This window comes from Narcine bancroftii, chromosome 3, assembly GCF_036971445.1.
Source record: "Narcine bancroftii isolate sNarBan1 chromosome 3, sNarBan1.hap1, whole genome shotgun sequence".
In the NCBI taxonomy this organism is placed as follows: domain Eukaryota; kingdom Metazoa; phylum Chordata; class Chondrichthyes; order Torpediniformes; family Narcinidae; genus Narcine; species Narcine bancroftii.
The window spans coordinates 333,643,606-333,669,186 of NC_091471.1; the positions used below are offsets into that span (position 1 = coordinate 333,643,606).

At 45.0% G+C, this 25,581-nt stretch overlaps 1 protein-coding gene across 4 annotated transcripts in view; it reads left to right on the forward strand.

Annotated features, from left to right (window-relative positions):
• The first annotated feature begins 19,086 nt into the window (after positions 1-19,086).
• The window catches only part of tmem104 (transmembrane protein 104), a 98,264-nt gene continuing 91,769 nt past the window's right edge, over positions 19,087-25,581 (forward strand). The window contains exons 1-2 of one of the 4 annotated variants that reach the window (XM_069929349.1): positions 19,087-19,153; positions 21,424-21,512. In XM_069929349.1, the coding sequence (XP_069785450.1) occupies positions 21,468-21,512 (45 nt within the window). In that variant the 5' untranslated portion in view covers positions 19,087-19,153; positions 21,424-21,467. Of the gene's footprint in view, positions 19,227-19,264; positions 19,317-21,423; positions 21,513-25,581 lie in introns of those variants that run through there. The other 3 variants (XM_069929350.1, XM_069929348.1, XM_069929351.1) reach the window with 3 other exon arrangements.

Genomic DNA, 25,581 nt, shown 5'->3' on the forward strand with positions numbered 1-25,581 from the left:
AGGCTATCATAATAAATCTTTTTGTGCTCCATCCAAATCAAGTCCAAGTTCTTTACTTCTTATATTACTTAGAAGAAAGATCTCTGGATTTTTTGGTATGTTGCTTTTTGTGATTTTATTTAATACCTGATTTAGATCTTCCCAAAACTTTTCCACTTTCTCACATGCCCAAATTCCATGTAGTTGTTCCCGTTTCCTTCTTACAGTGAAAACATTTGTCTGATATTGTTGGGTCCCATTTATTTAACTTTTGGGGCGTGGTGTATAGCCTGTGTAACCAATTATATTGTATCATGCATAACCTCATGTTTATTGTATTTCTCATAGTTCCGGAGCATAGCTTCTCCCATGTTTCATTCTTTATCTTTATGTTTAGATCTTGTTCCCATTTTTGTTTGGGTTTACAGCTTGTTTCCTCATTCTCTTTCTCTTGCAGTTTGATGTACATGTTTGTTATAAATCTTTTAATTATCATTTGTCTGTAATCACATATTCAAAATTGCTTCCTTCTGGTAACCTCAGCCTGCTTCCCAATTTGTCCTTCAAGTTGGTTTTCAGTTGGTGGTATGCAAACATTGTACCGTGAGTTATGCCATATTTGCACTTCATTTGTTCAAAAGATAATCATTTATTTCCCGAAAAACAATTTTCTATTTTTTTGATCCCTTTTCTCTCCCATTCTCTAAAGGAAAGGTTATCTATCGTGAAGGGGATTAGTTGATTTTGGATCAATATTAATTTTGGTAGTTGATCATTTGTTTTTTTTTCCTTTCTACGTGAATCTTCTTCCAAATGTTGAGCAGATGGTGGAGTACTGATGAATTCCCATGTTGCACCAGCTTTTCGTCCCACTTATATAGTATATGTTCAGGTACCTTTTCCTCTATTTTATCTAGCTCTAATCTGGTCCAATCTGGTTTTTCCCTTGTTTGATAAAAATCTGATAGGTATCTTAATTGTGCTGCTCTATAATAATTCTTAAAGTTTGGTAGCTGTAAGCCCCCTTGTTTGTACCATTCTGTTAATTTATTTAGCACTATCCTCGGTTTCCCCCCTTTCCATAAGAATTTCCTTATTATTTTCTTTAGCTCCTTGAAGAATTTCTCTGTTAGGTGAATTGGTAACGATTGGAATACGTATTGTATCCTTGGGAAGATATTCATTTTAATGTAATTTACCCTTTAGTGATAAATCTTTCCAATGCTCTAAGTTGTCTTGTAATTTCTTCATTAATGTGTGATAATTCACTTTGTATAGATGGCCTAGATTATTATCTAGTTCAATACCTAAGTATTGGATTGCTTGTGTTTGCCATCTAAATGGTGATTCTTTCTTAAACTTTGTGAAATCCGCATTATTCATTGGCATCGCTTCATTTTTATTTGCGTTGATCTTGTACCCCTATACTTCTCCATACTCCTTCAATTTCTTATGTAATTCTTTTATTGATATTTCTGGTTCTGTTAAGTATACTGTGACATAATCTGCAAATAGACTGATTTTATATTCCTCCTCTTTTATTTTTATCCCTCTTATTTTATTTTCTGTTCTTCTCAGTTCTGCCAGTGGTTCTATAACTAACGAGAACAGTGAGGGAGATAGTGGACATCCCTGGCTAGTTGACCTGCTTAATTTAAATTGGTTTGATATATATCCATTTACTGTCACCTTCGCCAATGGTCTCTTATATAATGCTTTAATCCAATTAATATATTTCTCTGGTAGGTTGAATCTCTGTAGTACTTTGAATATATAATTCCATTCTACTCTGTCAAAGGCTTTCTCTGCATCTAAGGCAACCGCCACTGTTGGCGTCTTGTTTCCTTGTACTGCATGGATTAAGTTTTTTTTTGTTTTTTTTTAAATTTTTTATTTTTCACACCATAAATCACATTAGCCATGCGACACACTTTTTCTTTTTCACACATATACAGTGACTTTTTCTCCCCCCCTCCCTCCTCCCAAGCCACCCCCCCACCCCCCCCATCCATTTTAGGTATACAATCTAGGTTACATTAAACCAGTCAGATAATGTTGTCATTCAACAAAAACACACCAGAAATTCTACTGAGTCCATTCTTTTCTTTCCTTCTCCTTCCATCAACTTAGGTAATGATTGTCCCCAGTAGGTTTTCGCTATTGTATTTAATGTAAGGCTCCCATATTTGTTCGAATATTTCAATATTATTTCTTAAACTATATGTAATTTTTTCTAATGGAATACATTTATTTATTTCTATATACCATTGTTGTATTTTCAGATTATCTTCCAATTTCCAGGTTGACATAATACATTTTTTTGCTACGGCTAGGGCTATCTTAACAAATCTTTTTTGTGCATCCTCCAAATCAATTCCAAATTCTTTGTTTTTTATGTTACTTAGGAGGAAGATCTCTGGATTCTTTGGTATATTGTTTTCTGTTATTTTATTTAATATCTGATTGAGATCTTCCCAAAATTTTTCTACTTTCTCACATGTCCAGATTGCATAAATTGTTGTTCCCATTTTTTTTTTACATCGAAAACATCTATCAGATACTGTTGGGTCCCATTTATTTAGCTTTTGAGGTGTAATGTATAGTCTGTGTAGCCAGTTATATTGTATCATACGTAGCCTCGTATTTATTGTATTTCTCATCGTTCCAGAACATAATTTCTCCCATGTTTCCTTTTTTATCTTTATATTTAAATCTTGTTCCCATTTTTGTTTAGTTTTACCATTTGTTTCCTCATTCTCTTTTTCTTGCAGTTTAATATACATATTTGTTATAAATCTTTTGATTAACATTGTATCTGTAATCACATATTCAAGGTTACTTCCCTCTGGCAAACTCAAATTGCTTCCTAATTTATCTTTCAAGTAGGATCTCAGTTGGTAATATGCCAGCGCTGTATCTCCAGTTATATTGTACTTATCTCTCATTTGTTCAAAGGATAAGAATCTACTTCCTGAAAAACAATTCTCTATTCTTTTAATCCCTTTTTTTTCCCATTCTCTAAAGGAAAGGTTATCTATTGTAAAAGGGAGTAACTTATTTTGCGTCAATATTAGTTTTGGTAATTGATAATTTGTTTTATTTCTTTCTACATGAATCTTCTTCCAAATATTGAGGAGATGATGTAATACTGGAGAAGTTCTATGTTGTACCAATTTTTCATCTCATTTATATAATATGTGTTCAGGTATCTTTTCCCCTATTTTATCTAATTCTAATCTCGTCCAGTCTGGTTTTTCCTTTGTTTGATAAAAATCTGATAGGTATCTTAATTGTGTGGCTCTATAATAATTTTTAAAGTTTGGCAATTGTAAGCCTCCTTGTTTATACCATTCTGTTAATTTATCCAGTGCTATCCTCGGTTTCCCCCCTCTCCATAAAAATTTCCTTATTATTTTCTTTAACTCTTTGAAGAATTTTTCTGTCAGTTGTATTGGCAATGCCTGAAATAAGTATAATATCCTTGGAAAAATTTTCATTTTAATACAGTTTATCCTTCCTATTAGTGTTAATGGTAGTCTTTCCAATGCTCTAAATCGTCCTGTAATTTTTTCATTAGTGGATAATAACTGAGTTTGTATAATTGGCCGAGATTTTTGTTTATTTGTACACCTAGGTATCTTATTGCCTGCATTTGCCATCTAAATGGAGATTCCTTCTTAAATTTTGAGAAATCCGCATTATTCATAGGCATTGCTTCACTTTTATTTACGTTTATCTTGTAACCCGACACTTCTCCATATTCCTTCAATTTCTTATATAATTCTTTTATTGATAGTTCTGGTTCTGTTAAGTACATTATAACATCATCCGCAAATAGACTGATTTTATATTCCTTGTCTTTTATTTTTATTCCTTTTATATTATTATCTATTCTTATCAATTCTGCTAGTGGTTCTATAGCTAACGCAAACAATAAAGGTGTTAGTGGGTATCCCTGCCACGTTGACCTGCTTAAGTTAAATTGTTCTGATACATGTCCATTTACTGTCACTTTCGCTAACGGTCCCTTATATAATGCTTTAATCCAATTAATATCTTCTTTCTTTGGCTTGGCTTCGCGGACGAAGATTTATGGAGGGGGTAAAAAGTCCACGTCAGCTGCAGGCTCGTTTGTGGCTGACCAGTCCGATGCGGGACAGGCAGACACGATTGCAGCGGTTGCAAGGGAAAATTGGTTGGTTGGGGTTGGGTGTTGGGTTTTTCCTCCTTTGCCTTTTGTCAGTGAGGTGGGCTCTGCGGTCTTCTTCAAAGGAGGCTGCTGCCCGCCAAACTGTGAGGCGCCAAGATGCACGGTTTGAGGCGTTATCAGCCCACTGGCGGTGGTCAATGTGGCAGGCACCAAGAGATTTCTTTAGGCAGTCCTTGTACCTTTTCTTTGGTGCACCTCTGTCACGGTGGCCAGTGGAGAGCTCGCCATATAATACGATCTTGGGAAGGCGATGGTCCTCCATTCTGGAGACGTGACCCATCCAGCGCAGCTGGATCTTCAGCAGCGTGGACTCGATGCTGTCGACCTCTGCCATCTCGAGTACCTCGACGTTAGGGGTGTGAGCGCTCCAATGGATGTTGAGGATGGAGCGGAGACAACGCTGGTGGAAGCGTTCTAGGAACCTTGAATATGTGATTACAGATACAATGTTAATCAAAAGATTTATAACAAATATGTATATTAAACTGCAAGAAAAAAAAACTGCATGAGTTTTTCAAGCTTTGTTGGGACCAAGGTAAACTGCCTCAGGATCTTCGTGATGCCACCATCATCACCCTGTACAAAAACAAAGGCGAGAAATCAGACTGCTCAAACTACAGGGGAATCACGTTGCTCTCCATTGCAGGCAAAATCTTCGCTAGGATTCTACTAAATAGAATAATACCTAGTGTCGCTGAGAATATTCTCCCAGAATCACAGTGCGGCTTTCGCGCAAACAGAGGAACCACTGACATGGTCTTTGCCCTCAGACAGCTCCAAGAAAAGTGCAGAGAACAAAACAAAGGACTCTACATCACCTTTGTTGACCTCACCAAAGCCTTCGACACCGTGAGCAGGAAAGGGCTTTGGCAAATACTAGAGCGCATCGGATGTCCCCCAAAGTTCCTCAACATGATTATCCAACTGCACGAAAACCAACAAGGTCGGGTCAGATACAGCAATGAGCTCTCTGAACCCTTCTCCATTAACAATGGCGTGAAGCAAGGCTGTGTTCTCGCACCAACCCTCTTTTCAATCTTCTTCAGCATGATGCTGAACCAAGCCATGAAAGACCCCAACAATGAAGACGCTGTTTACATCCGGTACCGCACGGATGGCAGTCTCTTCAATCTGAGGCGCCTGCAAGCTCACACCAAGACACAAGAGAAACTTGTCCGTGAACTACTCTTTGCAGATGATGCCGCTTTAGTTGCCCATTCCAATTAATATACTTCTCTGGTAAACTGAATTTTTGCAATACTTTGAACAAATAATTCCATTCTACTCTGTCGAAGGCCTTCTCTGTGTCTAAAGCAACTGCTACTGCAGGTGCTTTATTTCCTTCTACTGCATGAATTAAGTTAATAAATTTACAAATATTGTCTGTTGTGCGTCTTTTTTTGATAAATCCAGTTTGGTCTAAATTTACCATTTTCGGTACCTGTTCTGCTAATCTGTTTGCTAATAGTTTAGCTATTATCTTATAATCTGTGTTTAGTAAAGATATTGGTCTATATGATGCTGGTGAGAGTGGATCTTTCCCTTGTTTTAGTATTACTGTAATTATTGCTGTTTTACATGAATCTGGTAAGCTTTGTGTTTCATCAATCTGGTTGATTACATCCAGGAGGGGCGGAATTAATAAGTCTTTAAATGTTTTGTAGAATTCTATTGGGAGTCCATCCTCTCCTGGTGTCTTATTATTTGGTAATTTTTTTATTATCTCTTGTATTTCTACTGTTCCAAATGGTTCTGTTAATTTATTTTGTTCCTCTATTTGTAGTTTTGGTAGTTCAATTTTAGTCAAAAATTCATCTATTTTCCCTTCTTTCCCTTCGTTTTCAATTCGGTATAATTGTTCATAGAATTCTCTAAAGTTTTCCTTAATTTCTTTTGGATTATATGTAATTTGTTTGTCTTTTTTCCTTGATGCCAATACCATTTTCTTAGCTTGTTCTGTCTTAAGCTGCCATGCTAGGATTTTGTGCGTTTTTTCACCCAGTTCATAATATTTCTGTTTTGACTTCATTATATTCTTCTCTACCTTATATGTTTGTAATGTTTCATATTTTATTTTTTTATCCGCCAATTCTCTTCTTTTAGTTGTATCTTCCTTCATTGCTAGTTTTTTTCGCATGGATTAAGTTAATGAACTTACAGATATTGTCCGTTGTTCATCTTTTCTTAATAAATCCAGTTTGATCTAGTTTTACTATTTTTGGTACACAGTCAGCCAATCTGTTTGCTAATAGTTTAGCTATTATCTTAAAATCTGTGTTAAGTTGAGATATTGGTCGATACGATGTTGGTGTTAGTGAATTTTCCCTGTCTTTGGTATTACTGTAATTATTGGTGTTTTGCATGAATCTGGCATGTTTTGTGTTTCTTCAATCTAGTTCATTACTTCCAGGAGGGGAGGAATTAATAAATCTTTAAATGTTTCATAGAATTCTATTGGTAGTCTGTCCTTTCCCGGCGTTTTATTGTTCGGTAGTTTTTTAAAATATATCCTGTATTTCCTCTATTTCAAATGATTTTGTTAATTTATTTTGGTCCTCTTCTTGCAAATTCGGTAGTTCAATTTTAGCTGGAAACTCATCTATTTTATCTTCTTTCCCTTCGTTCTCAGTTCAATATAATTGCTCGTAGAATTCCTTCAAGTTTTTATTGATCTCCGTTGGGTTATATGTAATTTGTTTGTCCTTTTTCCTTGATGCCAATACCGTTCTTTTAGTTTGTTCTGTCTTAATCTGCCAAGCTAGTATTTTGTGCATTTTTTCTCCTAGCTCATAATACTTCTGTTTTGTCTTCATTATGTTCTTCTCCACCTTGTATGTTTGTAGTGTTTCATATTTTATTTTTTTGTCTGCCAATTCTCTTCTTTTTGTTGTATCTTCCCTTGTTGCTAATTCTTTTTCTGTACTTGCTATTTCCCTTTCCAGCTGTTCTATTTCCCAATTGTAGTCCTTCTTCATCTTAGTTACATAACTTATTATCTGCCCTCTGATGAACGCTTTCATTGCATCCCATAGTATAAATTTATCTTTCACTGATTCCATATTTATTTCAAAGTACATTTTAATTTGTCACTCAATGAATTCTCTAAAATCCTGTCTTTTAAGTAGCATGGAGTTTAATCTCCATCTATACTTTCTCAGTGGGATATCCTCCAGCTCTATTGCTAATAACAGGGGTGAGTGATCCAATAACAATCTAGCTTTATATTCTGTTTTTCTAACTCTCCCTTGGATGTGGGCTGACAACAGGAACAGGTCTATCCTTGAGTATGTTTTGTGTCTACCCGAATAATATTAGTATTCCTTCTTCTTTGGGTGTTGTCTCCTCCAAATATCCAATTTCCTGCATTGATTTAACCATAAATTTGGTTACTTTGTTCTTTCTGCTAGTTTTTTGTCAAGTTTTGTCCATTTTTGAGTCCAAATTGAGGTTAAAGTCCCCTCCTGTCAGTATATTCCCCTGCGTATCTGCAATCTTCAAAAAGATATCTTGCTTAAATTTTTGATCCTCTTCATTAGGTGCATATACATTGAGCAAATTCCAAAATTCTGTCCTGTCTTGTTCCCTAATGGAAGATCCAGTATTGGATTTTCTCTAGTTGGTAGCTCTATTTATTGATGTAGAAAACTTTCCTGATCAGACTTGTCAAACCCTAACCCATCCAGCCCTTTTACAATATGGGAGAACCAGTATATATGTTAAAATCTCCTACTATCACAACTTCATATTTCCTGTAGCTGTCTGCTATCTCTCTACAGATTTGCTCCTCATTTCTTGCTAACAGTTGCTATACCATGAGGTAAAGGTAAAGGTTCCATTATTGTCATGTAATACTACATTTAGAATGTAAAATACATGAAATTCTTTAAATTTGACTACCATTAGGCAGACAGAGAGTTGCCACTTTGTCCAGCGCCTCTCACACAAGCCTACACTAAAAAAACTGCCCCAATTTACCCTCAAAAAAATATCTATAGACAATACAAACAGAACATAATATGTCACACACCGCAAATCAATTTGATGTAATGGGAAATTTGAGGATTTCTGCTCATCACTCCTATCAATATCACAAGAAGTGACAGAACATTAACAGGTCCACAACAGAGGAAAGGCTGGATATTTTATAAAATTTGTCATTCAATGGAAATAAAACTACATTGGCAAATCTCATTCACTACATAAACATCCGCTCTGCCTACATACAAGGAACCGCAAAGACAGTCAAGGCAGGAAAGTACACCCTCTCGATCTCTCCAGTGACGGCAAGTGTCTTCTGGAAATTAGCTCCGATCTTGTCAGCCACAGGTCCCAATTTGTCTTGTCATCGAAAATTATCTTTCTGACTGAAACGGTGGATTGAAAACATTCCTTTTTAACAAGAAAATAAATCCCACCTGTGGGAATAGTGGACTGATGCTGATCAGTGACATTGCGCAAGCTTCTTTCATTAATCAGTTCAACAAAGTTGCATAATACATTAAATGAACATGATGTGTTATTGTGGAACTCGGTAAAGAATGGCGCACCTCACCAATCAAATATCATCCCCCACTACACATCACCTCATTACTTATATTCTCATCGGCGCTGGATCTGTTTACTGTAAGAAATCGTTCAAATGTAAGACAATTCAGGAATTGGTGCCTTGCTAATCTCTTGTTTGTTGAGCTTCTCAGCATATGTCCTCACACACAGGAAGTGTCCAGAACAGAAAGCAATATTCAAAACATGATTTCACAAGAATACAAGAATTTGACAAAATTGAAACATTACCCCACAGATTTTGAACAAGATCACCTGAATATTGAAGATCATACACTATACGCCTTCTTAACCACCCATGAAATTGTGAGGTAATGATATCAGTAAGGTTTGGAGTTCCAAAACCATGCACATAATGAATCAATTAGATATGATTAAAACAGTGATTTTCAAACTTTTTCTTTCCACCCACATACCACCTTAAGCAATCCTTTACTAATCACAGAGCACCCATGGCAATAGGGATTACTTAAAGTGGGGTGTGAGTTTAGGGTCCAATTGGCTAAATTCTATTCTCATCTCTCTTCTAAATATGATAAATGTATAACTCAAGAAGGTTCACTGCATCATATGTTCTGGTTACGTCCTTCTCTTTCCAATTTCTGGGAAGGGGTATTTTGTACCTTGATTTAGTTCTCAACATTGCTTTGACTCCAAATCATTGCTCTTTTTGGAATAGGTGGGCCAAAAGGGTCTGACATTGACTGCTTCACAATCCCATTTAGTTGCCCTCACCTCCCTTATTGCTGGAAGGGCCATATTAATGAGATGGAAAGATGCTGTCCCTCCCAATCATACTCAATGATTGTCTGATATGATGGCATGTCTGACTTTGGAAAAAAACTAGATCTTCCACAACTGAAATAAATCTTAACTTTCAGATTCTTTATTGGGTTCTTTTGTCAATTATTTTCAAAATTTGAAAGATTAGTTAACTTTTGGTCTTTGACCCCATTGGTTACCTTACCTTTTTATTATCAGGTGGTGGACTGTTTATGTTTAGTCAGTGGCCTCCGAAGGGAGGGAATGATAATTAGTACATTGTTTTCTTTAGGTTTTTTCTTTACTTTTCAACATTTTTATAATTATGAGATTTGTTAAGACTATTATTATGCACCCAATTAACATTTACATGACAAAACCAACCAAAATATTGAAAAGAGAAAAAAATATATATATTATCCTCCTCCACAATGATCATTTGTAATATCCCCACCTTTGATCATTTGTGTTAATTATGAACTTTTCCCAATAATCTCACACATATTGACTGAACGCTCTCCCCTAATCTGGAAATGAACATGGTCACTCCTATTCTTTCTATCAGCAGCTAATTGCCCCTTTATCTCCACAGGTTTCTGCTTTGCAATTTGTTTTGGAGACTTGCATTCCCCACGACAGGTGAAAATTCTCCATATCCATAGGATGACAAGAAAAACATCCTTAATGTCCTCTCTAAGGCTCGATTGAAGTCCTTTAGTTCCTCTGAGTCAACCATGTCATTGTCACACATTCTGTTGGGTTCTCACAATTTTGGATTTTCACAATTTATGTTCCACATTATTTTCTACCTTCCTTGATTACATCTCTATCTGCACTCATCCTGACATTTGCTACAACTGGAATGCATTCTTCACTCCCATGAAGCATTGTTTACCCAGGTTTTACAAGTTTGTTAACACCAAGTGTACGAGAATGCCCATCTACAGGCACGTACCTCATAGCGCTATGACTCCCTTGGCTTCAGTGGCACATCGAACCACTTTCTCTTCCACCGCATCAGGTACATGGCAAGGAGACAAGCAGCCGAAACGGCAATGCCCAGGTTGGTCGTCCAGAAAAGTGACATTAAATTGTAAGCAGCATCCATGAAGACCTCTTATCTCATTTTGGGTGGGGGCAGAAAAGGCCACCAGATTGCATAAATGTAGGCTTTGGGCTGCTGTTGCCCGAACACCTGAAGCAGGTTCCAAATCATGGCAGCAGGCAGGCCAAGCGGATCAACCCTGCACTGTCACAGCACACACGTGAGAAGGTCGGATGTGTGAGGCTGAACAAAGTTTAAATTTATCAACAATTCGTTGAAGGTCTAAATGGATCAAAGGCAGAAGACAGCAGTCATCTACTAAATTAGTGAAACTAGATGGAGACAAGTTGATGACCCATTCAGAGCAAAGCAAATGTTAAACTCAAGCTGCTGGCAGCCAGACCTCCATCACCCTTTGTAACATCATGTCCAGTCCTCATTGCCCATTGTGACATCATGGCCAGTCCTCATTGCTCTTGTGACATCATGGACAGGCTTCATCACCTCTTGTGACATCATGGTCTGTGGTGAATGTCTGCCAAGCTGTCTGACGAGCCTTGCTGTACTAACATTGGCTGTGCATTATCTCTACTGTTAAGGACACTCTCCTTGGATATAACTGTATATGCATCTATTGTCTTTCATTATTGTACCATGAGTTTCTGCTAATAAAAGCCATGATTATTGTTTGACCACATCGTCTTTGTCTACTTCATCATCATGGTCTGTCCTCCATTGCCCTTTGTGACATCAAGGCCAGGCCTCATTGCCCCTTGTGATATCACGGCCTGTCATCATTGCCTCTTGTGATGTCATGGCCTGCCCTCCATCACTCCTGGTGACAACACGACCTGCCCTTCTCATTGCCTCTTGTGACATCACGGTCTGCCCTCCATCGCCCTTTATGATGTCATGGCCAGGCATCATTACCCCTTGTGACATCACGGCCTGTAATCATTGCATCTTGTGACATCACAACCTGCCCTCCATTGCCCCCTGTGATATCATGGCCTTCCCTCCCTCGCCCCTTATGATGTCATGGCCTACCCTCCATCACCCCTTGTGATGTAACGGCCTGCCATCCATCGCCCCTTGTGACATCATGATTTACTGGGGTTTTTTGGGGAAGGGTGGGCACAACCTACAAATAACATTTCATATTGGTTTCCAAAATTGTGGGGACAGCAATGCGTACTGTTAATTTTCGTAGAATCCGTGTTCTCTTGGCACATGATGTCGGGGATTATTCTTGATATTTTTGTGTCAAGACATAACATTACCAATAATCGAAATTCACGGCACCAATTGAACAACGTGCAACTTTTTATTTAATATCCAGTGTCCACCATAATGTTTGACACAGACAATTATTTTCCTTTATTTGCCCCTCCCTGGGTCTACCTAAAGCCCTGGAAATCCCTGGACACCAAAGATTCATACATAGGATGCTCTTTACTGTTTGGTATTTAACACCATCAGCAAAATCCAAGACCTGAGACTCAACATCCCAGGATAATTGGATCCTTGATTTTTCTCACTTCCAGGTCATAGTGAGAATTGGTAAGAACATCAGTCCCAGAGCACCACAGGGTTGCGTTCTTAGCCCCCTGCTCTACTCACTTAACACCTAGGACTCTGTGGCTCGGTATGACAGCAACACCAGCTACAAATTTGCTGACAATACCATGGAAGTGGGTTGTATAAAATGGGCCATTGAGTCAGCATACAGGAGGGTGATTGAAAATGTGACTGAAAGGTGCACCAATGACAACTTCACACTCAAATGTTACCAAATGATGACTTCAGGGAGGGAAAACCAGAGGTATATGATCCAGTGATCATTGGGGGAATCAGAGGTGGAGAAGGTGAGCAAATTTAGGTTCTTGAGACTCATTATCTCGGAGGATCTTTTCTGGATTCATCACACCAATGGCATCGTGAAGAAAGCACGGCAGAGCCTGCAGAGGTTTTGGTATGACATCAGTAAATTTCTACAGATGTGTGGTGGAAAGGGTGCTGCATCGTGGTCTGCTGTGGGGACACCAATACCCCTGACTGAAAAGCCCCACAAAAGATAGTGGATACATCCCAGGCAAAACCTTCCCCACCATCTAGAACAGGGGTGTCAAACTCAAATTCACCGAGGGCCAAAATTAAAAACTTGGACTAAGTCGAGGGCCGAACTAAATATTTATTGAAAATTTTCAACAACATCTGCATGTTTTCTCTCCTTTCAACATATGTAATGTTAAACTTTTTCTTATTAAAATAAATGTTTAATAATAGTTTTGGTTAAACTCTTTCCATAAGAAGCATTAACAAATAAGAAATAAAATATTCAATAAATAATATTTCTCTCTAACCTTTAAGCCAAGGATCGCATGTTGCCGAGATCTGCAGGGAGATCTGCAGGGAGCCCTCCCCAGCCCAGCCAGCAAACCCGAGCGGCATCCCCCCCCGCCCCCTCTCCCTCCTCCGCCCCCACCTGCCGCAACCACCGGCAACAACCCAAGGAGTCCCCGCTGGTCTCGCCATCTCACCGGGAATACCGTGAGAGCGGTGGAACTCGTCTGCGACCTCCACCCCAGCGGAAAGTCCGATGCCCAGCAGCACCCGCCCACAGATGAAGCTCAAGGAGACGCGGAGGTGACCCACCACATCCAGCCACATGGAGCTAGGCGGCGGGTCCATTGTAGCTAGGCGGTGGGTCCGTTGTAGCTAGGCGGCGGGTCCGTTGTATCGGCGCCGCTGTGAATATCTAATTAAGTTTCCCGTTAACTATATCGGTGTACTGCTGTGGAAGTTCTATAAACTACTATGGTGGTGCCTGCTGCTGTGCATGTGCTATACTTGGGCGGCGGCCAGCGGGCCAACTCTAATATATATTTAATATGATCTTGTGGGCCAAATATCCACGGGCCAGAGTTTGACATGTGTGATCTAGAACATCTATGGGGAAGTGTGGGGAGCAGCAGCAATCATCAAAGATCCACACCACCCAGCACTCGCTCTGTTGTCACTGCTGCCATCTTGGAAAGAGGTCTAGGTGCCACGAAACTTGCACCACCAGGTCCAGGAACAGCTGCTACCCCTCCACCATCAGATTCCTCAATGACAAACTCAATCAGAGACTCATTTAAGGACTCTTACTTGTGCACTTTCATTGTTAGTTTTAATCCTTTCTGTACTGCAGCCAGTTTATTTACATTTCTCAGAATCAGAATTCTTTATTTGTATGCATGTGTGGCGGCATGCCACAAGGCAGGCGAACCAGCCCTGCTTGTAATCCACACGGCGGGGCAGCCAGCCAAAATGGCACCGTCGGGGAGGGGGGGTTTCCCCTTCTTCTCAACACCAGGCTCAGAAGCCCGCACTGGGGGACCACGTGATGCCCGAGTGACGTCGGCGCCCCCCCAGCGAAGTTCTCAGCCACGTCCAGGCTGGGAGTATAAGTCCAGCCCGGCAGCCAGCAATAAACCAGTTTTTCTGCTCACTGAGCTCAACCCGTCTGGTTGTGTGTTCTTTCAGTAGTAGTGTAGCTGCCACTACAATTGGTGACCCCGACTGGTTCAAACGTCTTTGAACCCAACATGAGTAAACCTGGGATCAGTGCTATAGCCGTCAAGCTGCCTGACTTCTGGGTTCAGGAGCTGGAGACCTGGTTCAACCACGCAGAGAACTCCGCCAGATTTCGTCCAACACAACCAAATTCTACCTTGTGGTAGCTGCCCTGGACCAGGCCACTGTCAAATGTGCGCTGCACCTCATTCAGCACCCGCCCACTAAAATCAAATACGGGACCATTAAGCGAGTGCTCACCAGATCCCTCGGACTATCCAGGCGTCAGCGTGCCACTCGGATGCTGCACCTTGACGCCTTGGGGGACATATCCCCTGTGCAGCTGAAGGACAAGATGCTCACGCTCATGGGTGATCACACCAACTGCTCACTCTTTGAGCGAATGTTCCTCGACCATCTGCCTGATGACACCTGGCTGTTACTGGCCCAAGAGAGCTTTACCGACCCGAGGAAGGTTGCTCAGAAGGCCCAATTGCTGTGGCTCAAGTGATTCCCGGAGGGCTTGGCCATACCCACGAACACCTGCAGCCCCTTGAGGTTGTCCGGGCATGGGAACTCCTTGATAGTGGTGACCTTCATAGTGGCAGGCGTGGCTCCTTTGGCTGTGATGGTGTGGCACAGGAACTGCATGGACTCTTTCCCAAACTGGCACTTGGCTGGGTTTGTTGGTGAGGCCGGTCGACCAGCCGGGAGAAGAGGGCATGACCACGCCAAGCCCACCCCTAGCGCTGGGGTATAACACCCACCCCCTGTAGGGGCCACCAAGAGCATAACCAGGGGCAAGGCATCTGCTCCGGGCCTCTGCTTCTACCACCAGTGCTGGGGAGCCAAGGCTCAGAAGTGTCATCAGCCCTGCTCGTTCCTGGGAAAGGAGCAAGCCGGTCGCTGTTAATGGCTGCGACGGCTGGCCAAAGACACAGTTTCCTCTACCTGCGGGACTCAGACACCGGCCGGCGCTTCCTCATCGACACTGGGGCCCAGATCAGCATCATTCCGGCCATTTGAGTCCAGGAACCGACCTCAAGGACTCCCCCTCCATGCGGCCAACGCAACAGAGATCCGGACGTATGGGAACAAGACAGTCCACTTCCAGATCGGCCGGCGAATGTTCTCATGGAGTTTCACCGTCTTGTCCCTTCCATCCGCCATCCTGGGTGCCAACTTCGTCCTCACCCACGGCCTCCTAGTGAACATTTGGGGTAGGCACCTGGTAGATGCCCAGACTTACCAGGCCGTTTGCCTTGACCCCTCCCGCACAGAGCAGCCGCAGATGACCACAATCAGCACGAGTGACGAGTTCCAGCGAATCCTGGACGAGTTCCTGGCCCTCCTCAGGCCACAGTTCTCTGCTGACTTACCGCGCCATGGGATGTTCCATCACATCCCCATCCAGGTTCCACCGGTTCACGCCAAGGCATGCTGGCTCCCACCTGACAAGCTTGAAGTGGCAAAGGAAGAGTTTTTGCATCTGCTGGAGCTGGGGATCGTTCGGCACTCTGACAGCCCATGGGCCTCACCACTCCACCTGGTCCCGAAAGCCTCCGGTGGCTGGCGCCCCTGCGGAGACTATCGATGGTTCAATGAGGCAACAGTTCCTGACCGTTACCCCATCCCTCACAACCAGGACTTTACGGCCAACCTGCATGGTGCGATGGTTTTCTCCAAGGTTGACTTGGTGAGCGGGTATCACCAAATCCCGGTGCACCCTGAGGACATACCCAAGATGGCCATTATCACCCCCTTCGGCTTGTTCGAATTCCTTCTCATGCCATTCAGGTAAAAAAACACCGCTCAGACCTTTCAGCGCCTCATGGATTCAGTGGGCAGGGACCTGGATTTCGTGTTCATTTACTTGGATGAAATCCTCATTGCCAGCAGGGATCTGGCGCAATACAAGGCCCATCTGCACGCCCTCTTCTCCCGGCAGGTTGACTTCGGCCTCACCAACAAACCCAGCCAAGTGCCAGTTCGGGAAAGAGTCCATGCAGTTCCTGGGCCATACCATCACAGCCGAAGGAGCCATGCCCGCCGCTATGAAGGTCGCCACTATCAAGGAGTTCCCATGCCCGGACAACCTCAAGGGGCTGCAGGTGTTCGCGGGTATGGTCAACTTCTATAACCGATTCATCACAGGAGCCATGCGCATCAAGCAGCCGCTATTTGCCCTCATCACAGCCAAGCACAAAACACTCACCTGGACCCCAGAGGCCTGCAGTGCATTCGAGACCACCAAGAATACCCTCACGAAGGCTACCATGCTCAACCATCCGCACACTGGCCTGCATAGGGCGCTCTCCATCAATGCCTCTGCCACAGCCATCGGCGCCATCCTGAAGCAGCAGGTGAATGGGCAATGGAAGCCACTGGCATTCTTCAGCCGGCTTCTCTGCTCATCAGAGCGCAAGTATAGCGCCTTCGACTGTGAGTTACTGGGCATGTACCTGGCAGAGTGGCATTTCCACTATTTCTTGGAGGGGAGGACTTTTACCATCTTCACTGACCATAAACCCCTCATTCAGGCGCTCGCGATGGCAAAGGATCCCTGGTCAGCCCTCCAGCAGCGTCACCTCTCCTTCATGTTGGAGTTTACCACCGACATTCGGCACAAGGCGGGGAAGGACAACGTGGTTGCCGATGCACGCTGACACTCGGCCTCGACTTCAACCAGCTTGCCCGGGACCAGAAGTCCAATGTGGAGATGCGAGTATTCAGGACTGCCATCAAGGGCCTGCGGTTCCGAGACCTCCCGACTCCTAGTGGCGAAGGCACCATCCTGCGTGATGTCACCATGGGCACCCCGCGGCCAGTGGTTCCCCAGCAGTGGTGCAGCCAAGTCTTCCGTCACATCCACGACCTTTCGCACCTGTTCATCAGGACAACAGTCCATATGGTGGCAGAGTGGTTCGTCTGGCATGGACTGTGGAAGCAGATTGCGGGCTGAGCCAGAACATGCACCCATTGCCATATGTCCAAGGTGCACAAGCACACCAGGGCGTCCATGCAAGAGTTCGAGCATGTCCAGGAACGGTTCAGCAACATTCACGTGGATATAGTCAGGCCCTTACCAGTTTCCCGGGGCAACCATTACCTGTTCATAGTGGTAGACCACACCACTCGTTGGCCCGAGGCAATCCCAATGCCGGATGCCTCCACGGACTCCTGCTCCCGAGCACTGTTGCCCAGTTGGGTCACCAGGTTCGGTGTTCCAAACCAACTCACCAGTAATCGGGGTGCCCAGTTCACCTCTGCGCTCTGGGCACAGCTCGCCAACAGGTTGGGGATAGAGCTACACTGCACCACGGCCTATCACATGCAGGCCAATGGGCTGGTTGAGCATCTGCACCACCACCTTAAGTCGGCACTTATGATCTGACTCACTGGTCCCGACTGGGTGGACGAACTGCGTTGGGTGCTCCTGGGCATCCGCTCCACGCCCAAGGAGGATCTGCAGGCGTCATCAGCTAAGCTGGTCTACGGCGCACTGCTGGCACTGCCCAGTGAGTTCATCAACATGCCTCTCAACCCCCGGCGGTTGCTGCACGAGCTACTTCCCCACTTCTGGGCCCACTTGGACTCCTTAGCTCCCTCACCGCCACCCAGACACGGCACACAGCCATCTTACGTCTCCAGCGAGCTGCACTCCACAGAGTATGCTTTTATTCGGTGAGCCCTGTCCACGGCATCCCTGCAGAGTCCTTACAAAGGGCCGTACAGGGTTTCCGGCATTCAGGGTCTATATTCACGCTGGACATCGGCGGCAGGTGGGAGCTGTTTACTGTGGACAGGCTGAAGCCAGCTCACCTCGATCCCACCGAATCAGTGATTGTGGCTCATCCCAAGAAGCGAGGCCGCCCAGGTAAAAAGGACATTGGCACCAGTTCTGGGGGGGGGGGGGGGGCTGTGTGGTGACATGCCATTAGGCAGGCGTACTGGCCTCACTTGTAATCCACACGGCGGGGCAGCCGGCCAAATGGCGCCGTCGGGGGTTTCTCCTTCTTCTCAGCACCAGGCTCAGAAGCCCGCGCTGGGGGACCATTTGACGCCTGAGTGACGTCGACGCCCCCCCCCCCCCCCCCCCCAGCACAGTTCTCAGTCAGTTCTGGGCTGGGAGTACAGCCCGGCAGCCAGCCATAAACCAATTTTTCTGCTCAGAGCTCAACCTGTCTGGTTGTGTGTTCTTTCAGTAGCAGTGTAGCTGCCGCTACACATGTGTAGTTTTTGGAGTTATTTTTGTACCACCAATAACTGGGAAAAAGAATCTCTGGGTTTTTATGTGATGTCATGTGTGTACTCCGACAATAAATCTGAAATCTTAACCCACGTCTCCTAGTTCGTGTTTCATCCAAACCCACTCTCACCACACTCTATGTGAAGTTTCCCCCCATTGTTCTTTTTCAATGTTTCACCCTTAACCCTTGTCCTCTAGTTCCTGTCTCCCCTAACCTCAGTGGAAAAGCCTGCTTGCATTTACTCTATCCATTCTGTTCCACTGCTAATAAAGGAAGGCCCCCTGCATTAATTTTACAGATCTGCCCAGCTACCTTTAAGGATAGAAGAAACAGGAGCAGGAGTCAGCAGGACAAGGTCGTGGACTCAGCTTCACTTCACCTCTCGTTCCCCATAGCCCAGAATTCGAGCTCAGAAGCCCATCCAATCTCAACTCTCTTCCATTCACAATATCCTGCCTCGTTATGTTGAACCTTCCCAAAACACCTCAACCTCTCTTTTTATTGAGATGACAATTTTATATCGATTCAGGGACAGATTTTGTCCTGGCGAGGCTGATCTTGCTTCGATTCTGGGGATAATTTTGAATCGACTCCGCTGCTTTGATTTGAAGATGCGCGCTCACCTCAGGTCTTTTGCACCCCGGTCGCTCTCTGTGACGTCACTGCCTCGCGTCATTAAAGTCGTCCCATGAGTTTTGGACACGTCATCAGTCGAGACCCAATCAGGGGGTGGAGCGGGGAGGGAGGGGGGAAGGGGAGACAGCGGTGGCATCGCTGAGTGACTGAGTGAGTGCGGGGAGAGATCGGGGGCAGGATGAGACGGGATGAGACGACAATGGTGGCATCGCTGAGTGAATGAGTGCGGGGAGAGATGGGGGGCAGAGGGGAGGGCCGGGCAATAGAACAAGGAAAGGGGGCAACAAGCGAGAGAACAGGGAGGAAGATAGAAGTGAGCTGGGAATAGGGGCGAGGCGGAAGGGGAGAGGGGGATAGGACTGGGGCGAGGCGGAGGGGAGAGGGGGATAGGACTGGGGCGAGGCGGAGGGGAAATGGGGGAGAGGACTGGGGCGAGGCAGAGGGGGACGGGGGAGAGGACCCGGGCGAGGTGGAGGGGGAACGGGGCAAGGTGGAGGGGGGACGGGGGGAGAGGACTGGGGCGAGGCGGAGGGGAAATGGGGGAGAGGACCTGGGGAGGGGAAATGGGGGAGAGGACCTGGGGAGGGGAAATGGGGGAGAGGTCCTGGGGAGGGGAAATGGGGGAGAGGACCTGGGGAGGGGAAATGGGGGAGAGGACCTGGGGAGGGGAGAGGACCTGGGGAGGGGAGAGGACCTGGGGAGGGGAGAGGACCTGGGGAGGGGAGAGGACCTGGGGAGGGGAGAGGACCTGGGGAGGGGAGAGGACCTGGGGAGGGGAGAGGACCTGGGGAGGGGAGAGGACTGGGGCGAGGGGGAGAGGGTTGGCAGGATGGGCGAGAGGGGGAGAGGACTGGTGTGAGGGGAAAGGATAACAGGGGAGAGGACTGGGGAAGAGATGGAGGGGCAGCAGGGGAAAGGACCAGAGTGGTAACAGGGGAGAGGGACCAGAGTGGTAACAGGGGAGAGGGACCAGAGTGGTAACAGGGGAGAGGGACCAGAGTGGTAACAGGGGAGAGGGACCAGAGTGGTAACAGGGGAGAGGGACCAGAGTGGTAACAGGGGAGAGGGACCAGAGTGGTAACAGGGGAGAGGGACCAGAGTGGTAACAGGGGAGAGGGACCAGAGTGGTAACAGGGGAGAGGGACCAGAGTGGTAACAGGGGAGAGGGACCAGAGTGGTAACAGGGGAGAGGGACCAGAGTGGTAACAGGGGAGAGGGACCAGAGTGGTAACAGGGGAGAGGGACCAGAGTGGTAACAGGGGAGAGGGACCAGAGTGGTAACAGGGGAGAGGGACCAGAGTGGTAACAGGGGAGAGGGACCAGAGTGGTAACAGGGGAGAGGGACCAGAGTGGTAACAGGGGAGAGGGACCAGAGTGGTAACAGGGGAGAGGGACCAGAGTGGTAACAGGGGAGAGGGACCAGAGTGGTAACAGGGGAGAGGGACCAGAGTGGTAACAGGGGAGAGGGACCAGAGTGGTAACAGGGGAGAGGACTGGGGGAGAGACGGAGGGACAGCAGGGGAAAGGACCAGAGTGGTAACAGGGGAGAGGACTGGGGGAGAGGTGGAGGGGGAGCAGGGAAAAGGACCAGAATGGGAGGGAGGGCCAGGGGGAGGTGGGGGGGATGGCTTGGTTGAGGGAGAGTGGGTGAAGCAGAGCTGGGGGGGGGGGTGGGGGAAGACCAGAGCGGGAGGGAGGACCAGGGGAGAGGGCAGGCGAGGTGGAGGCGGAAACGGGGAGCACCAGGGTGAGACAGAGGGGGAATGGGGAGAGGACCAGTGCGAGGGGGAGCAGGCAGAGTACCAGGGTGAGGCAGAGGGGGAGCAGGCAGAGGACCAGGGTGAGGCAGAAGGGGAATGGGAGAGGGCAGGGGTGAAACGGAGGGGGAGAGGCGACACGTAATGGGGAAGTGGAGAGGTGGAACAGAGAATGCAAGAAGGCTGGGGAAGAGCCAGGGTGAATGCGAGAGGGTTGGGGGGAGGGATGAGTGCTGGGACAAGGGGGAAAAGCAGAGGGACAGGAGAGGGTTGGGCTGAGACAAAGGGGGGAACCTGAGTTCTTTCTGGTGATGGTCTTGAGTTGTTCCACTACCGGGGATTGAGGGGCTGAGATGGAGGAAAGTGAAACCAGAAAGGGCCACAGTTGTGGCAACAGTGCTACATAGCAAATTAGATAATGGGTGTAGCTCTGTACAGTAATGGGATGTGTGAACATGACATTGAGGGAGTGAAAATATTTTTCACAGTTTTGTAAATTATTGTGGATAAAGTTTATTTTGGGGGAAAATGGAAGCAGCAGATATAAGGGGGAAGTGAACTGTTTCATCAGTTTATCAGCAAGGTTAAGGTGAAGTTTTATTTAATATTTTTTGGTGTCTGTAATGCTACAATGTTTAGTTGTAATACCTATTTTTAATGCAGGCCAGTCACCAGAAGGTTGGAAGTCGCTGTTCAAGGAGCTGAAAATGCCGGGTGGTATTACTGAAACGGGAGAGCTATACTCGCCTTATGTGAGTATTTGCTGCTTGGTCACTGCTGATGGTGTACTGGAGCTGGATGTTAGGGAATGTGTTGGAATGGAGCTGCCAAGGTTACACCTGATCATTGTTGCATCTGATCCTGTCTCTTGCATTCTGTCTACATGAGAGCTACCAGAATGGATGGCGCTATTAAAGGTTCTTTGATATTGGAGCAAACATTTATACCTGTGTAGTTGTTTTGAGCTATTTAAAAGATTTTGTTGGGAAGTTCAATCACATTTAAACACCAGTTTTTCTGTTGCCCAGTTTCTTTCCCTCCCATCAGGCTCCATCTGCCCATCAACCTCTCCTCACCTAGATCCACCTGCCAACTCCTGCCTCACCTCTCCTCTCTTTATATTGGCATCTCCCCTTTACACTGAGAATCAGATCACGGGCATTTAAGTCCGGAGATTCGGATCAGAGGAGCAGGTATGAACTGCGGAAAATTACCTCCTGGGGAAAATGTAGATTCTGAATGAAAATGGAAACAACAAAGGACACCCAACACTGTTACAAAACCGAATCCGGTTAGGGTTGGCACCAGAATGAGAGTTATAGGGGGTGTGGGTGGTGGTACTTGTCTGCCAAACTACTGTTAACTTCCTCTGGCATAGTAGCCAAAAGTGCTGCTTTTATTGCGTGGAGAGTCCCTGGTGTGCGTCAAGCTAGACACTAGATTCTCTTGATGCATGTTAGTGACGGGGGTTGACCTGAAGGCAAGTGATGTCCACAAGTGTATGGGGGGCACAGCACCTTGCTTGCGGGGGGGGGGGGGGTGGTTAATACCTGTGAATGCCCACCCTCAGTGCCAACCCTCAATCCAGTAAAGTAGCAGATGGCAAAGCTTCTCTCCCAGAGGAAGTCGATGCCTTCTTCACTCAATTTGATGAAATTAACAGTGAAGAACCACCCCAACGTCCCCTGATAATCCCACCCTGAGCGTGTGCTGCCTTCAGGAGAGTGAATCTGAGGAAAGCATCCGATCCGGGTGGAGTACCTGGCCAAGTATTAAAAATTTGTGCCAACCAACTTACCAAAGTATTCACGGATATAGTCAATATCTCACTCCAGCAGAGCATGGTACCCAGTCAATCAGACCGGTGCCCAAGAAGAGTGCAGTAACCTGCCTTAATGACTATCGATCAGTAGCACTTACATCAACAGTGAAGAGTTTTGAAAGACTGGTGTTGAAGCATATCAGCTCCTGTTTGACCGGCAACATGGATCTGTTCCAGTTGGTGTATTATAGTAACAGGTCTATGGCAGATGCCATCTCACTGGTTTTTCAAAAATCCCTGGACAGCAAAGGTGTCTCCATCAGGATGCACTTTATTGACTTCGGTTCGGCATTTAACACCATCATCCCCTCAAAACTGATCAGCAAATTCCAAGATCTGGAAGTTAACACCCCACTGTGTAATTGAAACATGGATTTCTTCACCTCCAGACCACAATCAGTAAGATTGTTAAGAACTTCTCCATCAGTACTGGAGCAACACAGACCTGTGCTTTTAGCCCCCTGCTCTATTCACTTTACACCTACAACTGTGTAGCTCGGTACCACAATAACACCATCTACTAATTTGTCGACAATACCACGGAAGTGGATGTATAAAGGAAGGGGATAAGTCAGCATATAGGATGGAGATTGAAAACCTGGCTGAATGGTACAACAACCATCTTGCAGTCAATGTCACCAAAACTAAGGAGCTGATGGTTGACCTCAGGAAAAGAAAACCAGAGGTATTCAATCCAGTGATCATTGGGGGATCAGAGGGTGAGTGAATTTAGTTTCTTGGGAGTCATTATCTTGGAGGATCTTTCCTGGATCCAATACACTAATGGCATCGTAAAGAAAGCACGTCAGCGATTCGAGTTTGCGGAGGTTTGACACAAGAAAGCCTGGAAAAATTCTACAGATGTGTGGTGGGAAGTGTGCTGACCGACGACATCACGGTATGGTATGAGAACACCAATACCCCTGAATGTAAAGCCCTCCAAAAGGTAGTGGACAGAGCCCAGGACATCACAGGCAAAGCCCTCCCCACTACTGAGTACATCTACTGAGAACACCACTGTCAGAGAGCATCAGCAATCATCAAAGACCCAGCACACGCTCTGTTCTCGCTGCTACCATCAGGAAGGAGGTATAGGTGCCACAAGCCTCATACCACCAGGTTCAGGAACAGCTGCTACCGTCCACCATTCAGACTCCTCAACGACAAACTCAATCAGAGACTCATTTAAGGACTCTTGGGCACTTGATTGATTGCACAGTCAGTTTGTGTACATTTGTTATCTGTTTACTGTTCTTTTATTTGTTTACGTTTACGCTGTGTACAGTTTATTTTCTGCACTACCAATTAGTGGTAATTCTGCTGCACCCGCAGGAAAAAGGAATCTCAGGGTGGTATGTGATGTCATGTGTGTACTCTGAGAATAAATCTGAAATTTGACATTTAGTCCTTGATGCAGAACCTCCACAGATGCTGTCTGACCCATTGTGTTTCTCCAGTCCCTTTCTTTTTGCTCCAAATTCCACTCTTCTGCATTTCCCTGCTGTACAGTGGATGCTTGCAGCAATTCCAAGGATTTTTAGCAAATATACTCCGCCAAGGTTCACTATAATAACTATCAAAAGCAAGGTTGCAGTTCATGAAGGGGGGAGAGGGAGTGGTAGGTTAAAGGTAAGATCCCTTTTAATTGTGTGCAGAGGAAGGGTGGAAGAAGTATCAAACTTGCCAGAAAGAAGCTCCTGTCATCCCTTTTAATGTTGGGCATCAAAGGAAGTTTCTGCACATTAATTTGAGAGGCTAGTTCCATTGTATGTTATTTTTGTTTGAAGCAACATCTGCTTTAAAGTGGCTTCACTCCGGAGGAGTCATGTGATGGAGTAGTGGCCGGTAGGGGAACTCCAGCCCTCTCCAGAAAAGTTAAAAAAAGATAGAGAAAAAACAAAGGCACAAACATAAAAACCATAACAAAGTGAAAGTAAAAGTGTGGAGAAAATGGCAGCGAAGAAAGAAAAACCAGAAACAACGGGAAGAAAAGAAGAAGGAAAGACGTCGGAAGAAGAAGGTGAAGGCCTTACCGGCACGAGGAGGCCCGCCGTGGAGAGAGAAGCCCGCTCCCTGAGGTCAGTTGAAGCCCCGAACTCGGGACTACAAAAATGGCTCACGGAACCAAACAAAAGTGCGCAACCGCGCAAGACAAAAATAACACTGACGGGAGGGGGGACCAGCTGAAGAGTAGATCTCCGCCGCTGAAACAGGCAACTACAACACAACAGCAAGAGGAAAACATAGAAAATAACGAGAACAAGAAGGAAGAGAATAAAAATAAGAAATCAAAGAAACAACAGATGACCAACCCAGAGGAAGAAGACCAACACCAAGACACATCTAATAAAAATAAGAAGACCAAAAATACCCAACAAAATAAAACAAACAACCCAACAAGAAAACCAGAAGAGACAGAGGTAAAGAACACAGATCCTGGAGTGGACTCAGAAGAAGAGGAGGAAGAACACAGAGAAATGGAAGATGAACGGAAGGGCAAGTACATGGATATATTTTTTTTTAAAGAATATATGGAAACATTAAAAGAATGGCAGTCACAAGAATTCAGTGAAATAAAAAGAATAAAAAGTACAGAAGAAAAAGTGAATAGATTAGAGATGATCATGACAGATATAGGAAAAAGAGTAGACAAGGTGGAAGAATGAGAAACAGCCATAGAAATGGAAGTAGATGACTTAAAAAAGAAATTAGAAGAATCTGATTAAAAAAAAGTTAGAGTCACAGGAGCTGTTAGCTCAGAAGATAGATATAATGAAAAATTATAACAGAAGAAACAATATAAAGATAGTGGGCCTTAAGGAAGATGAAGAAGGCAAAAATATGAAAGAATTTATAAAAGAATGGATCCCCAGGGTTCTAGGAAGACCAGAATATCAGGAAGAAATGGAAATAGAAAGGGCACACAGAACATTAGCCCCTAAACCACAACGACAACAAAAAACAAGATTCATTCTAGTAAAATTCCTAAGATATACAAC